Below are 21,874 nucleotides of genomic sequence, written 5' to 3'. Positions count from 1 at the left end.
ATGAAAGGATAGATACAATTTGAAGTGAAAACTGAAGAAGAGACAAGATGACTTGGAATGGAGGCTATTTCTAGGTATTTTAGGTTCAAATGGACTTAGGATAGAAGAAAGAAATGGAGAAAACTAAAGAAGTAGAACTTGATTGGATGAAATAAGACAATTAAAATAGGTGAATCTCCAACTATCTGGAGCACACCAAGTTCAGAAGAGATGGTCACAACTGACCCTGCTTATCTCATCACAAAGCACGTGGTTCCTCCCTCAACCAAAGATACAAGTTATATGTTATTGTTGGACACTCCATTTTTATTAAAGGCCAGTATAAAGGATTGCCACCTAAAATTTGCTGTAAATATTTTTTGAGGAAGTTAACTTCTAACTCCCTTTACAAAGTGCCCTGCAATAAATGTACTATAAAAATTAGACTTAAATAATATTTTCTTTTCATGTGACACTTCTTCACTCTGATAACAGGAGAATGGAGCTTTTTTTTTCTTCGTTTACTTTTCTTTTCTTTTTTTTTTCCCCAGGGAAGTCCCATTAGAGACTTATTTTGTTTGTTTATTTATTTATTTATTTATTTATTTATTTATTTATTTATTTGGCTGCACTGGGTCTTAGCTGTGGCCCATGGGATCTTCATGGCCTTGTGCAGGATCTTCATTAAGGCACGCAGGCTCATAGTAGTGGCATGCAAACTCTTAGTTGTGGCATGCATGTGGGATCTAGTTCCCTGACCAGGGATCGAACCCAGGGCCCCTGCATTGGGAGCACAGAGTCTTAACCACTGGACCACCAGGGAAGTCCCATTTTTCTTCTTGTTTTCTTAAAGTTTTAGTTTAAGTAATGATTACTTACTGGCCTATAAGACAAGTATAAGAAATTTAGAAAGGTCAGATTAATCAGGCTTTCTGTGACAAAATAAATTCAAGTCTCTAGTTACTAAAACGTTAATGTTATATGATATTATGGACTATACTGTATGGTGTCAGAGAGAAGATACATAGCTTTAGTTTTTAAAAACTAATAAAATAGTTTAATTCATTCAGTTATTTACCACAACCAGGAGTGTTAAAGAACTTGGGGTGCAGATAAATCTTTTATATACTTACCAAGCAATACTAATTTTTAAAAAATAGAATGTTACCTTAAGGCTGGCCTAGTACATATGTGCATATCTTTTACTTCTTATCCTAATAAATACCAGGCACTGTTTCCTTTTAAGAACTGTTTTTTTCTTCTCGTGGCAGGGGAAAAAGAATTTAAGTATTTGGAGAACTGCCTATGGAAAAATTTCTCTGAACACAATTTTGTTAAGGTTTGTTGTGTCTATTTGAGATTTCTTTTTTTTTTTCCAATCACTATACTGTATGCAATGATGACATTGCAGTCTTTGAATCTGAATTTATACCAGTTGAGACATCTCTGGGGTCTTCATGTCTGCATGGGCTTGCCTGACTGGGATTTGAAGGGGCAACAATTTTAAAAATTTATTATTATTACTATTGATTTTCTTATTGTCCTCTTAAGATATTTTGTTATCAATGTTCTGCTACATCCAAAGTGGCTGCTTGTTAATACAATTTCACCTTTTTCCCTAAGCTTCCAATGCCAAACTCTAATCCACTGACAAAAGTGGTGGCCAAAATGTCCCTACCCATAATATCTGTGACACAGGAACATTGTAAAAAGATCTGAGTCACACAGAATTGGGGATCTGCAAGGACACACTCAGGTTGTTCAGAATTTTTATTTCAGCAAATTTCTACAAGGTGGTGGGGAGTTATGTGAGTTGCTTCAGCCATGACAACTTGACAGCTTTAACATGCCCAGTTGAGGAAGGGTTACCACCAGCCTGGGTCTATTTTGTAGTACCCATCCAGCACTGACACACTGGTCAGTAGCAGAGATGTGACCTTCAGTGGGAAAGCTGATATGGTCGGCTGAGATGATATATTTCATGCATTTGTGTGAACATTTCTTCTTGAATATTTGATGCTCCTGGAATGATTTAGAGAAGTCTTTTAAATTAGCATGTAATTTAGTCATATTTAAAGACATAAATCATTGTAGGTTTTTCCCCAACAAGGGAACGTGGGACATGGAAGGACCATTGCTCAAGACCTGGTGTGGACAGCTATTGGCAACACCATCTCAGTACCTTGTTGGCTAGGTGATAGAAGCTGGCAAGGTATGTATGAGGGATTACAGGAAAAAAGAGAAAGCTATTGAAATATCCATGTAGTGCCATAATCAGAATTGTTGTTAAGGTGGCATGGGTACTTTTTTAGAATTGTCTTCAGAAAGACAAGGGTACAGGTAAACAGTAGGAATTTATAGGCAAGAAGAGTAGGGCAAGATGCTACTTTCATAGACAGACGCTTGAGACTCCTATTGTCTTGTTGAAGATTCTTTATACCAATCAAAAATGGAGACCACTGATTATTAGAAATTTTGTCCTACTTTGATTCTGGGGATTGTTAAGAAAAAATTATCTAAAACTTGGAAGTAAGCCAAAAAGATTACTGTCTGCCTTTTCAAAGACATATTAAAGCACTGTTCAACAAGTCTGCCCAAAGGTCATCTGCTTCTGGGAGGGGAATGGCAAACAATAGCCCCAGCCCTCCTCAGCCAAACTAGCTCTCCACCTGTTTTTGCATAGCTTCAAATGAAGAATGGTTTTTACAATCTTAAGTGATTGGGAAAATATCTAAAGAAGATTAATATTTTGTCACATGTGAAAAGTATATGAAATTCAAATTTAAGCATCCATAAGGTTGTACTGGAATATAGCCAGGCTCATTCAATCAGATATTGTCTATGTTTTTGAGCTTCACACACTCCTCAGTTTTTGCCTCTTTGTAGGAAAGGTTTGCAGACCCTTTACCTAAGGGCTGTAACTTTGTTTTATTGTTTCTTATTGATAAGGGTTCAGACTCTGGTGGTAGACATCTTGCTTGTTAAGATAGATAAGTTACAATCTTTTTTCGAAGTTGAAGATGCAAGTGGTATCTGTTCACAGGCAAGATAATCCCGAAGGCTAGAGTTTTATTGCCTTGTAAAATATATACCAGTTTTGTATCTAATTTTTCCATCTTATTCTAACACTCTCTTTTCTGCTGTTGCAGCATCTTACATCCTCCTTTGAATCAGCTTTGTCATCCTGCTGGTTCCTTTATTAATGAGTTAAATACATCTCTGACTTGTGCCAACTATTTGTTTGAATGTTTTTAACTTTCTGAAAACTTATTTTGACATGTTCTTCTAAAATCGATTCTTTTATTAAGAAAACTCTGCAGTGGTTGTTGTCAGTTCAAATTACCTATAGCAGGCCAGTCCCATGCTTCTAATATTTGTATGCTCTTTTCTCATAATGCATAATGATGAGAACTGCTAGAGTCCCCTTGGAAGGGGTATCAATTTGTCTTGAACTCCATGCCCCATACACAAAGAACAAAATAGTGCCTTACAGTCAGCTGGTGGGTGGGTGTCTGGTTTCTGAGAAGTTAAAAAATTGTTTAAATTTTGTCTAGAAATGCTAATTTCTTCCCAGAAATGGCTTATAAATTACATCACTCGGGCTTCCCTGGTGGCGCAGTGGTTGAGAGTCTGCCTGCTGATGCGGGGGACGCGGGTTCGAGCCCTGGTCTGGGAGGATCCCACATGCCACGGAGCAACTAGGCCCGTGAGCCGCAGTTACTGAGCCTGCGCGTCTGGAGCTTGTGCTCCGCAACAAGAGAGGCCGCGATGGTGAGAGGCCCGCGCACCGCGATGAAGAGTGGCCCCCACTTGCCATAACTGGAGAAAGCCCTCGCACAGAAACGAAGACCCAACACAGCCATAACTAAATAACTAAATAAATTAATTAAAAAAAAAAAAAATTACATCACTCAAAAAACCAGACCAGACTTGGGACAATGTTCCCTTCACAGACATCACAAGTTCAAGAGCAAATGCTTGAGCCCTGTCCTGAAATTTAAAGTAGGAAAGTCCAGAAGTCCAGTTTAGCCCTGTTAAAAAGAAAACCACAAGCCCAAAATGGCATCACTTGCTTGTGCTAAAAGCCCATGAAACCAAACTTAGACTCAATACCTAACCTAACCGCAGTTTCGACCTTCCTCAGAAATAGTTCGAAATTTTCTGATCAGCACCAATGAGATAATCTGTCACAAGGGTCCTCTCCATCCACCTCTCCCTTCTCCCCTCCCCCACTACAGAGGAAGAAGAGGCAATATGCATGATAAAACCCTTGCTGGTCCTTTCCATCCAAAAAGATGTCCTGGCCTAAAAATAATCATTTCTTTTCTTTTGTTAATAGCTCCCTGCCCCATCCTTCTTCCTATAAAAACCTTCCATTGTGTACAACACTTCTGAGAGCCCTCTAGTTCTAGCTAAGTGGATGCTGCCCTCATGAATTGCCTAATAAAGCCAGTCAGACCTTCCAATTTACTCAATTGAATTTTGTTTTTAACCCTTCCGGTTTCCAACTCCTTTGTCTAGGGGTCTTCTAATGCTTACAGGATTTAACTTGTTAACAGGGTCTAACTTTCCGCAGGGAGGCAGTGCTGAGTAGAAACTGGACTTGCCGGTCACATTAAAGCACATAAGTTGGTCAAGATCCCCTAATTGTGAAGCAGCCATAAAACCCAAGTATCTGTGTCCCTGCAATGGTTCCCCTCTGAGTAGTGGGCTATCAACAATAGGACAAGCAGCAGACAGGCTCCTAGGAAACTACATTCGGGAGGAACTCCCAGCCTCCTGCTCTTTCAAAGGAGCACCCTAATCTTCTACTTTTATTCTTTGCTATTTCATTTTATGACTTAAAAGAAATAGAAGAAAAATTACATTGCAAGAAAATTTAAACCTAGAGCAAATAATGAGAGAGTGAAAGTCTTTACTGTTTAAGTGAACAGTATACAGGGAGCACCCAGACAGTGATGTTTTGAATGAAATTATGCTTCCGTCTTGTTTCAGTGTTTTACTGCTATAGGGAAAGAGAAAAGTCTACCCTTCCACAGCCATTCTCCCACCCACAGAGTAATCTGCAAAGTTTCTGTATATCAGAACATCACTGTCACCCAGTATTTTGTTGAAGAGAGTTTAATCCATCCAGGGAGTTTAAATTGGATTATCCCAGTAGGAAAGGGATGGGCATTTTGAGAGTAAGGGATTATCCCAGTGAAGGGCTGGTATAACGGGGGTGGGGGGGTGGGGGGAGTGACCAGCCAGTGATGAGTGATGAAGACATGAGTCTGGATTCTGAATCTAGTTGTCTTGGACTTTGCCTGGTGTGCGTAAGGTTAAAGATGGCCCCGGCCCTGTGGACCCAGGCTGGGAGTTAGGTAATGTTTTATCCCCTTGAAAGCCTGCCCTCAAACAGCCAGAGTGTGTAGGTCAGAAAGGTTATCCACCACCACGTTACTCTGTTTATTTTCTTTTTGTCATCCCTGAGTCTTGGGTCAACCCCACCCCTGCTCTGTCCCCCACGAATTAACAGAAAGGAGCAAACCCCCGGTTGGGTCACGGTGATAAGAAGAGCCAACCGCGCCCCGCCCCGCCCCGCGTTAGCAGCTGGAGGTAACCTCAGCGAAGAGCCTGTTCCCTCCTCTCCACGATTTTCCCTCCCGCGAGAACTTCTGCACCGAGAATGGGCCTGGTTTTACAGATAAGGCCGAGCTTGCAGCTGAGACGAAGCGCTGTCGGGAGTGCTGCTCTTCCTTCTTTGTAGCGTTCTTGTGATGGTTAACGGAGCTGATTAAAGTGCAAGGCACAGAGTCTGGAACAACATAAGTACTCAATCAACGGTCTCCATTATTCTCACTATCATGAGCCCGTTAGTTATAACTGGGGGTCGAAAAAAAATCAACGGAGAACCGGAAAGGTCTGCAAACGGGGCGGAACACTGGAACCTCGAATTGAGGGGGGTGGGGGTGGCGGGGGAGAGCCCACACCAGCAGCCAATCCAGCTGTCCCGGGGAGGAAGAGGAGGAGCCACAGCCGCCCCCGGGACCTCGCTGCTCAGCCCCGGGCCGAGCGCCTGAAACCGCTCCGCTCCGCCGCTCCACGTCTCCACCCAGCCCGAGGCCGTCGCTCCTTCCTCGCGCAGCCATGGCCTCAGGTGCCACTCCCGCGGCCGTGAAGGTGAGATTAGTCGTCCCGGCTGCTGCGGTCCTCCGTGCCCTGTACGATCCCGCTCCCACCCGGGGAGACCGCGCCTCTGGGCCGTGCGCCCAGCCAGTGCGCCCCCGCCGCGGCGGGGAGGGTCTGAGGCCGGTTAGCCCAGGGGCAGCGGGCGGGGGAGAGAGAACAATTGCAGCGTCGTCCCCCAGCCTTTGGTCTCAGCTGCATCCGCAGCGCGCAGGAGGTAGGCAAGCCCTTCAGAGAGGGACAGCGGACCGGTGCTGCGCCCGCGCCCAACCCTTCCCGAGCACCTTTCTGGGCAGATGCGTCTGGCCGGGGCTAGCGGGTGTGCCAGGTGGGTGGGCACCTGCAACCGCTGAGACGGGCTCCTTGAGCCCTGACCGACTTCAACGCTTCCGCTCTGACTTGGCTCTCTGCCCGCGGCCCACGTGGGAAAACTGCATGCTTGATCTTTTGCAAGCTTCCGGCTTTTTTGTGTGTTCTAAACTTAGGCCTTCTCTGCTTTGAGAACTCTTGAGAGTTTTTTAGAACACCGAAATGGAGTATGGGAATACTGGGCCACTCTCTGTTTGGAGGCCTCTGGCTTTAAACTGCTTTGTTGGCAACCTTGAAAGTTAGGGATCAGTTTCCTTGTGCCCTTGGTCCTCAGAGGTCTCGGTACAAGGCATCATTGTGCAGTGGGAGCTTTGGCCGGAGGAGGGCACGAGTTCCGAGGATTGCAACAAGTTTCCCTGGGGCTTTGACGCACTTCTTCCTGGTTGATGCATCGCAGGGAGAGACTGTAGAATTACAGTACACAGAAATAAACAGGATCAAAGTTAAGATCTCTTCCAGGCTGTCTATGATCAGCTAAAAACTCAGTTGACTTGTTTGGCTTTAGAAATTCTTGGCCGTGAGATAGGAAGGTCCGTCGCCTTCAAGTATCTCTCTTGACTCCGCGTTTTGTGTTCAGTTCCCCCTGGAGAAGGCAAATCTCTGAGATCAGTATGTAATCAACCAGAGTGATTAGCTTAGTAGGCCCTTGCAGCTTTCAGACACTTGATGTCAGGGGGTGGGTTGGGGAGAGTTGCAGTCACATTTAGATACTATATTCCCTTTGCCATTTTGAAAAGAATCTTGCATTAAACAAATATTGTAGAATGCCTCTTCCTTATCAGTCATGGAAAACAAAGCAGAATTTTTATGAAGCTCTTTTTCATTTCAGTAAAATGGGAACATTACCGCAGGGTTTGCTGAGACGTTAGAATTGTATTGTCTTTCTGGCACATGGCTGAAACTTATTAAATGGTAGTGCTTCTAAGTGAGGGAGCTGAGATTAATTTTGAACATCTTTTCTCCAAAAATTAAATTATGATAGGCCACAGCTTTCAGTGGACAAGCAGGAAACTATCGCCTTTCCCTTACAAGAATACACTTAGAGTGACATTAAAAATAGAGAGCAGTGGTATTTAAAACAGTCTCACTTTAACCTGGTTTCGCATTCTCCCTACCACACAGTTTCCCTGTAAAATTAGTGCAGTGCATTTAAGTGCAGAATGGGCACTGTGATTACAGCCCTGATGTAAATATTGAATGATGTATATTTTTGTTCTTGGCCAGCTGCAGAATATAAAATTAATAGGTACAAATAGTGCTAGGCCTGCCTGCTGATTTTTCTCTTTGGGGTTAGAACAGGTGAAAATTTTGCTGTTCCAAATCCATGATTCCTACACCATTTCTGCCAGACTGCTGAGGCAACATCCTATATAGAAAACATGAAATGCTAGTGTCCAGCGCAAAATAAGCTAATGAAAACCGTATCCTATCCCCAGATCATAAAATATAGAGCTGGAGTGTTCCTTAAGACCATATAACCACACAAACCTCTTTTTGTGGACATAAAGCTGAGGCCCAGAAAGGTCACCTAAGGAGTCCAGAATTATAGTTGGACCTAGATAGTGATAGAATTGGCTTAGAGCCTGGCATTCCACCAACTAGATGTTGTGAGCCATTTCTGAAATCTGACATGTGGTCCCTGTGCCCTGTTTTATTCTGTTGACAAAGGTCATGCAGCCTTAAGGAAAAGGGATTGTAGAGTGTTTGCATGAAGCAAGCTGCCTGCCGAGTGCCCAGTGGACACTCTCCCATAGTATTAGTAGCAGCCACTGTCTGGGAGGACCTCAGGGAGACAGTGTCCTCCGGCAACAGCCACGGGCAGTGGCATGCTTGGCCATGTAGAGGGCTGAACCGATCTCTGGCATTCTGGAGGGCTCCTGTAATGGGCCATGGCTCCCCTAGGCAGCTGCCCAGCTTTTACTCTGAGGGATTAAAAATAAGTCTTGTTTACATGGTTGCTATGACAAGGAGGGGATATGGTCCCATCATAGTTGGGTAGTGGGCTATAAACAAAATGGTATCAATATTAAGGGGGACGGTCAAGTCTAGACTGGAGAACAGGCCTTTGAAGCTCTCTTTTTCGATGGCTGAGTGCGGCCAGCAAAGGCCTTCACACTGAAAGTCCTTGAGTGACCTTGAGAAACTGGTGGACAACCCACAGGCCCCAGTTAGAAACCAAATGACCAATGAGCCTTCATTTTTTGCCTAGAGACACAATGCCATTTGGGGCATGACAATTCCTCCCTTAGTATAACTGTCCTGAGCATTGTAGGACATAGAACACATCCTGGGTCCCCTCTCCCCCAAAAATGCTGGTAGCACTCCCTCCAGTCATTGTGGCAGCCAGAAATTTCCCCGTGGATTTCCAGGCACCTCCCAGGAGAGCCTCAGCACTTGGTTGAGGACCCCTGGGCTATAAATCCCTGAGACAGAGACCGCCTGGTGAGGAGATGAAGAAGCAGCCAGGTTGGTGTCCTGAGCAGCAGAGAAAAACAGAGATGGGGGCTTTTTTGCTGTTGTTGCTTTGAGAAAGGTGTGTGTGTGTGCGTGCGTGCGTGCATGTGTGTGTGGCTGCTTTGGGTCTTCATTGCAGCGCGTGGGCTTCATCTTGAGGTGGCTCCTCTTGTGGAGCACGGGCTCTAGGCACACAGGTTTCAGTAGTTGTAGCACGTGGGCTCAGTAATTGTGGCTCACGGGCTCTAGAGCTCAGGCTCAGTAGTTGTGGCGCACAGGCTTAGTTGCCCCGCGGCATGTGGGATCTTCCGAGACCAGGGATTGAAGCTGTGTCCCCTGCATTGGCAGGCGGATTCCTATCCCCTGCACCACCAGGGAAATCCCTGAGGAAGGTTTTTTGATTGTGATTATAATCATGGTATTCTAGTCTGTGCCTCAAAAGCATCTAAAGCAGTAGTTCTCAAAGCCTGTGCTGCATCTGCACCCTCCTGGGAATTTGTTAGAAATGCAGATTCTTTGGCCCTTCCCCAATCCTGCTGAATCTGAAATGGGGAGGTGGGCAGCAAATTGGATTTTCAAGAGCCTCAGTATATTCAGGTGCCCGCTAAAATGTGATAACCATTGGCCGTGGAGCTTTGAAAAGGCTGGGCATCTGCATTTTTAACAAGCTCCTCAGGTGTTTCTTAGTGAACTAGTTTCCTTGGCTGCTGTCACCACCACCACAAACTGGATGGCATAGAACAACACAGGTGTAGTCACTTAACAATTCTAGCAGTCAGAAGTCCAGAATGAGTCCTATGGAGCTAAAATCAAGATGTCAGTAGGGCAGGTCCTCTTGGAGGATCTAAGGGAGTATCTGTTTCCTTGCTTTTTCCGGCTTCTAGAGATCACCAGCGTTCCTTGGCTCTGGGCCCTACATTACATCGCCTTTTCTCTCCCTGCTTCCATCATCACATCGCCTTCTTCCTCATTTGACCTTCTTCAAAGGACCCTTGTGATTACATTTAGGGTCCACCCAGATAATCCAGAATCATCTCCCCATCTCAAAATCATTAATCACACAGGTAACATGCACAGGTTGTCATAACTAGAATGCTGAGAGGCTCTCTTGCAGGAGCCATTATTCAGCCTATGATGCTCAGCTAGCCCAGATTTTAGAAATTATGATCTGGGCCCTAGCGCAAGGGTGCTCAATTATGGCTACACGTTAGAACCACCTGAGGAGCTTTAAGAAAAATAACTCTGTCTTGCTCAATTAGAATATCTGGAATCTGGGACCTGGGCTTTGGTACTGAAAGCTCCCCTGGGGATTCTAGTATCCAGCAGCTGACCCAGGAGGAGCACCAGGAAGAATCCTATGTCCTTCCACAAGTGAAGGAGAGTGCTACAGAGTACAGTAAGCTTGGAGGAAAATCCTCCTCAAAAAGTCACTGACCACTTCAGGAGGTGAATTGTATCTTCAAAGAGGGTGTCTACCCATTAGAATAATATCTTGACTTTGCAAGGAGAGGTTGGTTAAATAAAAACCACGGATGTTCTGAACCTGAAGTTATTTTGGATTAGCACTCCCCCCACCAAGACCTCATTTAACTTTAATTACCTCTTCAAAGACCCTATTTCCAAACATAGTCAAATTCTGCTCTTTGATGATCGCTAATCATCAAAGAAAGGCAAATCAAAACCACAATGAGATCATCTCACACCTGTCAAAATGGCTGTCATCAAAAAGTCTACAAATAACAAATGTTGATGGAAGCAACCTAAGTGCCCATGAGCAGATGAAAGGATAAAGGAGTGGTATATATATACACAATGGAATATTAGCCATAAGAAAAGAATGAAATTCTCCACTTCATGGAGTGCTAGGTTCCTCCATGTAGTATAAAGTGATGGTGAGCGGCTGTTTAAACCAAGTGGGGTATGTGAAATCTCCTGTGGCTGGTACCAGGGGAAGTGGACACAGGGTAGGGGTTGGTGTGAACCCTTTTGGTATCGTTGGAAGTAACCATTCTGGCCGGGTAAGACAACATTTAGATAAAATGCTTACACAGTCTCAGAGAGGAAGTCAAACCATCTCTTCTTTTTGAGGCGTTTGGCTTTGTGGTCTGCAAGTGGAAAAGTGTGGGATGAATCAACTTGCTGTTAAAATCTAGCAATGGCCTTGATGGACCAGGGGGTCCTTATTTCAGAACTTTATCTTGTGTAGTGAAGAAGTCCTGGCTGGGCAGAATTGGCCCAGAAATTCCATCTCAGACCTTGAACACTTTTCCTAAGCATTTCTAGGACTGCTTGGACTGAGGGCGATGCCTCTGGCCTAGAAAGCCTGGTAAGTATGCATGAGGTCTTGCATGGACAGCCCCCTCCCTTACAAGGTGGGTCACTCAGCTGCCGAGTTGCTGTTTCCATGCTTGCTCTGTGACCTTCGTCCAGAACTTGGACTCTGAGGATCAGTTTCTTCATAACATGGAGACAAATTTCTAATAGGTTGTGGTGTTTATCAAGGATTCCAGGGGATACTGGGAGGTAGTACATCATAGTGGTTGAGTATGAAAGACCTGGGTTCCAATCCCAGCTTTGCTCTTTACAATTTGCTCTTTGGACAAATTTCTTTTAAGTTTTGTGTTTCTCTTTCCTCTTTTATAAAATGGGTGTTATACTATAGGGCCCATCTTACAGGGTGGATGTTAAAATTAAATGAGGTAAGGCCCCTGGAGAACTTGGCCACAGTGCCTGTGACATGTAAATGCGAAGACACAGTTACTTTATCAAGGCAGGTACTGAGCTGACCATTTGAATTTAGAGGCTGGAGGGGAATGACAGGCCACTAGTGCTTGGGAGTTTCGTCCCATAGTTATACTTTACCATGGAGCCAGCAGGTGGCGACATTGCCACATCTTGGCACTGCTGGCCTCCGTCTGCAGCAAGAAAAAGGTTAGCGATGGAGTTCCCTAGTGTGGCTGTACTCAGTTGTTACACTTGTCCTGTGTCCCTTCCAAGATATGGGTTTTGAGAAACAACTTGAGCCAGTTTGACTGGACGGGCTCTCCTGCAGATAATTCCAGTGCCAGAGAACACATCCTGGCCTTTCTGACGAGCTGTAATGGCTCTTGTTTTCACACCCAGTACTAAATATTCCTCACTGAGGGCTGAGTTAACAGCTACCCAGTGCATGGTCATCATGCAGCCAGCGTGGTTTGGGCTGAAGCTTGGGGCTGCTGAGGGTGGGCTCCAGGGCACTGAACTTCAGCAAGACCCCAACTGGCATTTCTTATTCACTGCTGTGAGGCTGGGCTGGCTTGCCTAAACAGAGGGTGGTTTCAAAACCAAGTCTGGTTTGTTTTGTATATACGAGTGTGAATCCAGTGTTAAATCCAGAATGCGAGATGCCGTGGCCCAGGGGAACGGCCAGAAACAGCCAAGTCAGAGTGGTAGTATTTAAAAAAAAAAAAAGGAAGCAAAAAAACACCAAACATTTCCATGAGTAGAAGAGTCCCCAGAGGTAGGCTGAGAGTAATTTCAAAGTCAGCAACTCAGTTCGGTGGTCTGAGGTGATGACATGGGCTGGACAGTTCATTACACCCCCTACCCCATCCCAACTATGATCTGTGGTGCTTCGGCCTTACATGAAATGATAAAGACACCAGCTACAGGAAGGGTTAGGATTTCATAAAATAGTGTGATTTTAAAAATTTCTACTGAACTGAAATGAATTTAAACCCACTGACTTAAGTGAACACTTCTGTTGATTTGAAAACTGCAGTCCTGTATTGATTAGTCTCTACCTACGATGTTAAGTTGTAACAAAGAAAAATGTTGACTTGCTGTAGAATATGTAACCTGCTGTGGTTTCAACAATGTACCACAAGGTGGCAGCAACTTCAAAAACTGGTTTAGCCACTTGAGGAAGTCGTGGGATGCTTTCCAAGTACTAAATCATGCAACCTGCAGTTCTTTGTAAAAATCTTACTCAGTCGCCCTTTTTCTTATTTTGTTGATTTATTTTTCTAGGAAATAGGGCCAGAGAGGTAACTATTTTCCCACATACTAGTATAAATCAACTGTGTAACCTGATCTCAAAATTATTTAATTCAGATGTTCAGTTAATTTTTAACATTGGAGTTTTGTTCTCAAGGAGCTACTTTCTTTGAGTAGAAATTTTACTCAAGTGACAATAGATTTAAAGCTGTTCATTGAAAAAAACATGCTCACGTGACTTTTTATTAGGTTTCTAGTAAAGAGTCATCTCTGTAGCCTGTTGCTGACATTTAAATAGTATTTTTCCTTTAGGAAGTATCAACCCAGGGAAACCTTCCTAATGATTTCAGTTATTTCATTTTTAGTTAACAGTTTATTAATATATTTAGTTATCTCTGTAATTGTTTTTGTTCAGGTGTCTTAATCATCAAATTAGATTAACTCTATAGGGTAATATCAGGGTTTTTAAACTCAAATTACTTCCTGAAGATGAGGACAATTAAGTTAATGTCTAGAAAATGCAATATGACACTTAAAAATAATTTGGAACTACAGACCTTTGAATTACTTACTTACATTTACATGTATATGAATGACAGTTGGATTTCATAAATATAAATGAGGCTAACTTTTCATGCTATTCCAGATTCCTCTATCTGTGATCCCTTACAGCTCTGATTTTAGTGGCATAGGAAAGAAAATCTCTCGTTTCTTTATCAAGTACGGTAATGAGGAGAAATCCTTACCAAATGGAAATGCTGAATATTTTCTATCCTAGTTGTTTTTTGAACATTTATTCCATCACGCATTTAGTAGAGATAATAAAATTGGTTAGAAAGTACTTTCTCCAACCATATTTACCTATTTTTAGGTTTGGCTTTATGATTTAAACTAGTTGAAGTACGTTTCCATGCTAATTTGTTATTCAAATAGTCAGCAAAAATGTGATTTAGTCCAAAAAGATGACTCATGCTTTGGTTATTTCTGGAATATAGAAGGCTTTCGAATGTTTGGTGAATAAATGACTGCTTTTCAGGAATGTTCAGATTTTTAAAACAACTAGGGCTTAGCAGGAATGGAGAAGAGCATATGAGTATGGATAAACGAATTTGCTTAAAATAATCATTTTGTTTCTACTGCAAACTGATCAAATGTGATATCTTTTTATTGTCTCCTTCAGATTGGAATAATTGGTGGGACAGGCCTGGATGATCCAGAAATCTTAGAAGGAAGAACCGAAAAATATGTGGACACTCCATTTGGCAAGGTTAATATCCAGTTAGTGGAGACATACTAGCTTTTTTCTTTCTCCCTGCTGCCTTGATTTTTAAGTTAAAAAATTTTTTTTAATTGCTTTTGTCTTGGCAGCACAGGGCTGCCTGCCCCAGGCTGAGAGAGGCCAGGAGTTCTGTTATTGGGTTCTGCCAACTGAGACAGTATCCCTGAGATTGCCTTGGACTTGACTACTGAGAACATGGCTTTTAAACGTGTACAAATAATTTCTTAATTATACCCCTAGAAGCCAGATGCTCATTTCAAACACAGGAACTGTACTCTCCAGATCACTGCATTCAAATCAGCTTCTAATTTGGGGCCTATCGGTCATACCACAGTCTTTAACAAATGGGAGGAAATATCTAATGGCCTTTTCTTAGTACACCCTGGCCCAAAGGGGGATTTTGGGGGGACTGAGAACACAACTGCATAACTGAATTGGAAATAAAACACTCCTTTTCTATTAAAAGGAGGCTGGGGCTTCCCTGGTGGCGCAGTGGTTGAGAATCCGCCTGCCAGTGCAGGGGACACGAGTTCGAGCCCTGGTCTGGGAAGATCCCACATGCCGTGGAGCGACTAGGCCCATGAGCCACAATTGCTGAGCCTGCGCATCTGGAGCCTGTGCTCCGCAACAAGAGAGGCCGCGATAGTGAGAGGCCCGCGCACCGCGATGAAGAGTGGCCCCCACTTGCCGCAACTAGAGAAAGCCCTCGCACAGAAACGAAGACCCAACACAGCCATAAATAAATAAATAAATAAATAAAATTTAAAAAAAATAAAAAATAAAAATAAAAGGAGGCTGTTTAGTTCTCCCAGCCCTTGTGTCATCCAGCCAGGGTGAGGGTGTCTGCCTTCTCCTAACTCCATAGGGCTACTTCCAAATGCTGTGGTTCCTCTGATCCTCCTGCGAAGATCCCTGTATTTGTCAATCCCAACCAAACCCTCCTTTTCAGCCAAGTCCTTAGATTTGATCCCGTATCCTCCAAGTCCTGCTGTCAGCTTGCTCACTTCTTAGCCTCATGTTTTCTTAACCTCCTAGGTTCTCAGACCTTTTCCTCCATTACCTGAGGTCATCTTGTGGCCATCTTAGACCTGGTTAACACAGCAAATGGTTCCAGTGCTGAGTTCTTAAATTCCCTGATAGTGGCCTCCTATTCCTTTCGCATTTCACCCACACCTGTTCTTGAACCTGCCAAATAGCCTTGACACATCTGTGTATGATCAGTGTGGTGTCAGAGTCCCCAGGGGTGCTTGCTACAAATAGATCTTACTAAATGGTACCTACCCACGCATGCTACTAAGTCTTACGAATCTCTGTACTGGTAGAGAGGGCTCAGTAAACATTGAGTGACTAAGTTGATCCATCAAATCTAGACTCTTTTACTTCTTTGAAATATACCCTCAGACCCCAAGTTTCTATGACTCCTACTACAAGTGAACAATTGAAATGGCAGCTTTTTGATTGTTTCTATATGTGTTTTTTTTTTCAAAGAATATTTTGATGACTCCAATTTTTTTTTTTTATAGCTACTTTATTTATTTATTTATTTTATTTTTTTGACTGTGTTGGGTCTTCGGTTCGTGCGAGGGCTTTCTCTAGTTGCGGCAAGTGGGGGCCACTCTTCATCGCGGTGCGGGGACCGCTCTTCATCGCGGTGCGCGGGCCTTTCACTATCGCGGCCCCTCCCGTTGCGCGGCACAGGCTCCAGACGCGCAGGCTCAGTAGCTGTGGCTCACGGGCCTAGTTGCTCCGCGGCATGTGGGATCTTCCCAGACCAGGGCTCGAACCCTGTCCCCTGCATTAGCAGGCAGATTCTCAACCACTGCGCCACCAGGGAAGCCCCTCTATATGTGTTTTTAAATCACTGACTTGTAACCATTTTTCACTATGTGCAGCCTTCTGATGCCTTAATTTTGGGGAAGATAAAGAATGTTGATTGCGTCCTCCTTGCAAGGTAATGTATTTCAAGCTTTTGAATGTTACTACCAAAGGACATTTTAAATTTAACTTAAATTCTGAAAAGAGTAATGATGCAGGTATGAGTTTTTAATGTGTTGGTGGAGCCATAGCATCTGAGTCATCTTTATCGCTTATGGTTTCGGGGTAGGTTTTACTGACTTTGGAGATTAAAGATCTTGCCCATCCCCCCTTAGGTTGGGAAAATGTTTAGAACAATCCAATGAGTGATGCAATGATTTGACTAAACTTGAAGCTCTGCTTTCAGTTCTAGCTGCAAGAGGAAATGTTTTCTTTTGTTCTTTTCTGTCTTTTATCTTCTAGTTAACAAGATCAAGAGAAACTGCTTCATTCATGACCCCTTGTGTAGTAATAGTTCTAGACTTGTGGGGAGTGGGTTTCAGGTCGCTGAAGTGGGTTCTCTGTGGTGTCTACACCCTTATTGCCTTGACAAGGCTCGTGCTGTTCCCTAAAGACAAGAGCAAGTCATTTTATCACACAGTTAGAAATTAGTCAGACTGCATGTATTAGCTTTCTATTGCTGCATAACAAATGACCACAAATTTAGCAGCCTGAAACAGCATACATTATCCCCCAGTTTCCAGGTAACCGGAGTGTGGGCACAGCTCATCTGGGTCCTCTTCAGGGTCACACAAGTATATATTGTGTCACATGGGTATATTTAAGTGCTTGTTCTTATCTGGAGCTCCAGGTCCTCGTTCAAGCTCACGTAGGAGTTGGCAGAACTCAGTTCCTCAGGGTTGAAGGACTGAGGCTGTCAGTTCCTAGAGGCTGTCCATGTTCCCTGCTTTGTGGCCCTCCCCGTGGGCAGTTCACGAGACAGAAGCTTGCTGCTGCAAGGCCAGCAGGAGGGCCAGGTAGCGCATGCTGGCAGGCTGGGGCCTGATCATGGGAGTGACTCCCAGCACCTTCCGCTGTGTTCTGTTGGTTGGAAGCATCTCAGGTCCACCCACAGTCGAGAAGGAAGGAATTATTCAGAGCATGAAAATGAAGACCACCCTAGGGTCTGTCTGCCACACTGCATTTTTGAAACGGAAGTGGCTTTGCTGAGTCCAGTAAAACTAAATTTTAGTTCTAGATGGTCGCATAGGGTTGATTTCAGGCAACCTTCTTTGTTGGTCTGTGGTCATTACTGGATAAACGCTTAATTTTTTCCAGACTGTAAGAGAAAATGGTTCGTGTTGTAGCCCCATGGTGAAAGTTTTATACTCTTGCCAGCTGAACTGAAGTGTGTCGGACTGTGAACCACTCTATGCAGTGGTTCTTAACTCCTTTTGATATGTGAATTTCTTTTGAAAATCTAATCAGAGATTTGGAGACCAGCCTTAGAAAAATGCATGTACAGGAGTCCCCTCTTATCCATGGTTTCAGTTACCCATAGTCAACTGTGGTCCAAAAGTATTAAATGGAAAAGTCTAGAAATAAACAATTCATAAGTTTTAAATCTTGTGCCGTCCCACCCCCTCTGCTCGGGTCAGGAGTCATCCCTTTGTGCAGCGTATCCACACTGTGTACACTACCCACCTGTTAGTATAGGAAAAAACATAGCGTATATAGAGGTCAGTACTATACGCAGTTTCAAGCAGCCACAGAGGGGTCTTGTAACGCATTTCCTGTGGATAAGCGGGGACTACCATACTTTCTGGGCATTCATGGACTTCCACCTTCCGAGAGGTCGTTTATGACCTTGGGGTAAAAACCCTGATATGCTAATGCTTGTCTGCAATTATGTACAAATTATTTCCATATTCTTAATTCTGTTGTTGGTGATCAGAAGAGACATTAAAGTTTATTTCAAAATATCAGTATGGAATGATACAAGGGATATTGGATAGCAACCCTGTGGTGCAGGTTTTTATTATCCATTTTACAGATCAAAAAAAAAAAACACTGGGGGCTGAGAGAGCTGAGTGATTTTGATGAGGTCACACAGCTGGTATGTGGCAGAGCTAGGATTTGAACCCAGGCAGTTTTACTTCAAAGCCCAAACTTTTAATCATTATCGTACAAAGTGAGATTTTTGTGTGTTGTTACTTCCTTGAAAGCCTGTTTCTGCATTATCACATGTGAAGACCACTGGTCTCTTGACACTTAGCCTTCCTGTGGCAGAACATTACCTGTGATGTTCGTACTTTTTCAAGCAGCTCAGGATAATTTTAACTCTCTGTGAAATACTGCTTATAAATATACTCTCTAACATGTGAATTTTTTAAAATAATTTTAGAAATCAAGTTCCCGTTACTGGCTGTTTACTGGCACACTGGGTGGGTGGGTGTGGGGGGGTATGTGTGAGAGAGATAGGGGGAAAGAGTGTGTGTGTAAGTACTCAGTTTTTCGTCCAACAGATTGAACTACTCATATAGCAAGTCCAGTTCTAGGTACCAGCAGGGAAGACAGATAAGGGCCTCACCGTCTCAGGGCTGATGCTAGTGGGAAAGATGGACACTGAGAAGGAAATATATAGTTTGAGTGGCCAACAGGTGCCAGAAAGAAAAATAAGGTCAGGGGGTAGTGATGTGATGGAGATGCAGTGGTCGTGGAAAGCACTCCTCTGGCGAGGTGATGTGCGAGCCAAGGCTGAGCAGGAATGAGTGTAGCTAAGCAGCGAGGCCAGTGAGGCTGAGCCTCGGTGGGAAGGGATAAAGGTAAGGACTGACGTTGCCGTTTGTAGGCTGGGCCCAGATGATACGAGCGCCATGGCAGAGTATTTGGATTTTGTTTGAAACGTGACACGAAATCATCAGCGGTTGTGTTAAGTGTGGTGGGGCTGCCATAACAAGGTGCCACAGACTGAGTGGAAACAGAAATTTGTTTCCTCACAGTTCTGGAGGGTAGAGGTCGGAGATCAAGGGGTCAGCAGGGTTGGTTCCTTCTGAGGTTGGGAGGGAAGGATCTGTTCCGGGCCCCTCTCTTTGGCTTGTACCTGACTGTCTTCTCCCTATATCTTCACATGTTCTTCTCTGTGTATGTCTGTGTCCTTTTATAAGGACGCCATTCGTGTTGGATTAGGACTCACCCTAATGACTTCATTTTAACTTAATTACCTCATTAAAGACCCTGTCTCCAAATATGGTCACATTCTGATGTACTGGGGGTTAGGATTTCAGTCTAAGAATTTGGAGGGGACATAATTCAGCCCATAACAGTAATGATGCGTGAGGTGATCCATTCTTGGACCATACCTGCTGATGTCAACATAAACAACTGGGAAATCTAATATTTTAAATGTTTCATTAATTTATTTGGGTGATCGGGCAGAAAAGAATAGAGAGATTAGACTGGAAACTTGAGTTTCTATTTTGGGTGTTTCTTCCTTGGCACCTCTTGTTTTCCGTGTCATGAGAGACCAGATGCCTCAGATTCTGGGGTGTTGGTGCCCCACAGGATAGACATGGCACATTTTACTGGAGAGTGAATTCTAAGTAAGCTGTTACCTACTCTTGATAGGAAAGTAAAATATGAAATGTAAATTGAGTCTGCACTTTATTTATTTTTATTTTCAGCTGCATTGGGTCTCCGTTGCTGCGTGCGGGCTTTCTCTAGTTGCGGCGAGCAGGGGCTACTCTTCTTTGCAGTGCACGGGCTTCTCATTGCGGTGGCTTCTCTTGTTGCGGAGCACGGGCTCTAGGCGCGTGGGCTTCAGTAGTTGTGGCACGTGGGCTCGGTAGTTTTGGCTCTCGGGCTCTAGAGCGCAGGCTCAGTAGTTGTGGCGCACGGGCTTAGGTGCTCCGTGGCATGTGGGGTCTTCCCGGACCAGGGCTCGAACCCGTGTCCCCTGCACTGGCAGGCAGATTCTTAACCACTGCACCACCAGGGAAGTCCCGAGTCTGCACTTGAAAACCAAATAGTTTATACTTAAAGTAGGCTGGTTATTGCCTGGCCTGTTCTCACTCTTCCTCTGCCAAGGAAAGCATTTTGGTGGGAAGGGCTGGAAGGCACTGCTGTAAATGAGTTTTCTTTTCCAAGAGTATTAAAAATGCCCTGCTCACTCCTCTACCATATTTAATATATTTACTCTCTTTCCTTAGGCATGGGAGGCAGCATACCATCATGCCTTCGAAAGTCAACTATCAGGCGAACATCTGGGCTCTGAAGGAGGAGGGCTGTACACATGTCATAGTGACCACAGCTTGCGGTTCCTTGAAGGAAGAGATTCAGCCTGGTGATATCGTCATTATTGATCAGTTCATTGACAGGTTAGCAGTCATCTAAAATGCTCAGGCTCCTCCTGTACGATCGTTCCCAGCTCAAGTGGACTATGTGTGGGGACTTGGGGGAAAGGGGACACAGGCCCACAGATACAAAATAGAAGAATCATCATGAACGCTCAAGTTCCTAATTCCCAGCTTCAACATTTATCAGTTTGTAACTTTAAGAGAACTCTTTAAAAAACAAATTACTTAATATTTCCTTAGTATTAGATGTCTAGGCAGTGTTCTCTTTTTCCCTATTGTCTCACAGACTTTTTTTTTTTGTAGTTGGTTTGTTGAAATGAGGGTCCAGAGAAGCCTTTTTTTCTTTTTTGTCCTATAGTCTCCCCACATGCTGGATTTTACTGATTGCATCCTTAAGTCTCATTTAGTGTCTTCCCCTGTCCCCTGTGTTTACCGTAAACCAGTGCTTAACTCTAGAGGCCTGATCGGAACCAGGTTTGAATTCTTGGTGAGAATCTTTCTGCATCATATCAGGAGGCACGTAATGTCTGGTTGTCTTTTCGTGATGTTAAGATCAATAGTTGGTTCCTGAGCTAGGGATTTTCTGTTACTTAACTGCACAAGGAATCTATAATGTTCCTTTACCAAAATATTGGACTGCCAACAATAATGGACTGCCAAGATCCTGGGCTTTCTCTGCATTTAGAAGTAGTTGAAGAAGTCACAAGAAAATGGGTGGTCTCCTAGGGACCCCATCCTCATGCTGCTCCCACCTCCCATTCCTGGGGGAAGTAACCACTTCCCAGAATGCTCTGGATGGAGACAGGTAACTGCAGTCTGCTACTTGAGCCAGAGCGGTGGGGAGAAGTACCACAGAGAGTAAACCACTTGGTAGCTCCTATCAGCATTCCCCATCCATTCACCCAGACCATCACCTCGGTCCATCCTGCTCTTCCAGTCTGTTAACTCTGGGCTCGCTGTACCCAACGCCTCTCCTACCTCGTCTGTGTGTCTTCTGCTTTTCAGGTATTTAAATATTCCGTAGTCCATCAGAAGCATTGAATGTTTCCTGATGAAATGAAGCTATTAGCTTGAACCAAATGAAATTGCCTGTTCTAAGTTAGAAATGGTTGAATATCAGTAATTTCATGTGGTTCAACCTAATAAATAATGAGGGTAGACTAAAATCATTACATGCCCCTCCCCTTTCATTCTTCCTATCATTTTTCTGCACCTGACACTATATGTTTTTCATCTTCCCCTCTAGAATGTAAACCGTGTGAGGGCACGGACCCCATATGTCCTGTTTGCCACTTTATCCCCAACACCCACCATACTACCTGGCCCGTGGTTGCTCAGTCAGTATTTTTTGAGTGACTGAATGAACATGATTGTTCGAAGGGAGAGGGAGGCTGGAGTTTGTGTTTAGGGGACATCTTGATCAAAATCTCTATGGCCGTCAAAGACATGTGTTTGGAGGTAATGACCTAAGAAAATGGGTGCAATGTGGTTTTTTTAATAA

General features: G+C 43.9%; 1 protein-coding gene across 1 annotated transcript in view; it reads left to right on the top strand.

Moving 5' to 3' along the window:
- The first annotated feature begins 5,980 nt into the window (after positions 1-5,980).
- Positions 5,981-21,874, top strand: part of MTAP (methylthioadenosine phosphorylase) — a 39,148-nt gene continuing 23,254 nt past the window's right edge. Inside the window, exons 1-4 of the mRNA XM_028165115.2 lie at positions 5,981-6,141; positions 14,126-14,212; positions 16,117-16,175; positions 20,227-20,394. Of these exons, the coding sequence (XP_028020916.1) occupies positions 6,109-6,141; positions 14,126-14,212; positions 16,117-16,175; positions 20,227-20,394 (347 nt within the window). The 5' untranslated portion in view covers positions 5,981-6,108. The remainder of the gene's footprint in view (positions 6,142-14,125; positions 14,213-16,116; positions 16,176-20,226; positions 20,395-21,874) is intronic.

This window comes from Balaenoptera acutorostrata, chromosome 6 (genome assembly GCF_949987535.1).
Source record: "Balaenoptera acutorostrata chromosome 6, mBalAcu1.1, whole genome shotgun sequence".
Lineage (NCBI taxonomy): Eukaryota > Metazoa > Chordata > Mammalia > Artiodactyla > Balaenopteridae > Balaenoptera > Balaenoptera acutorostrata.
This window is presented reverse-complemented; position numbering and strand designations above follow the sequence as displayed.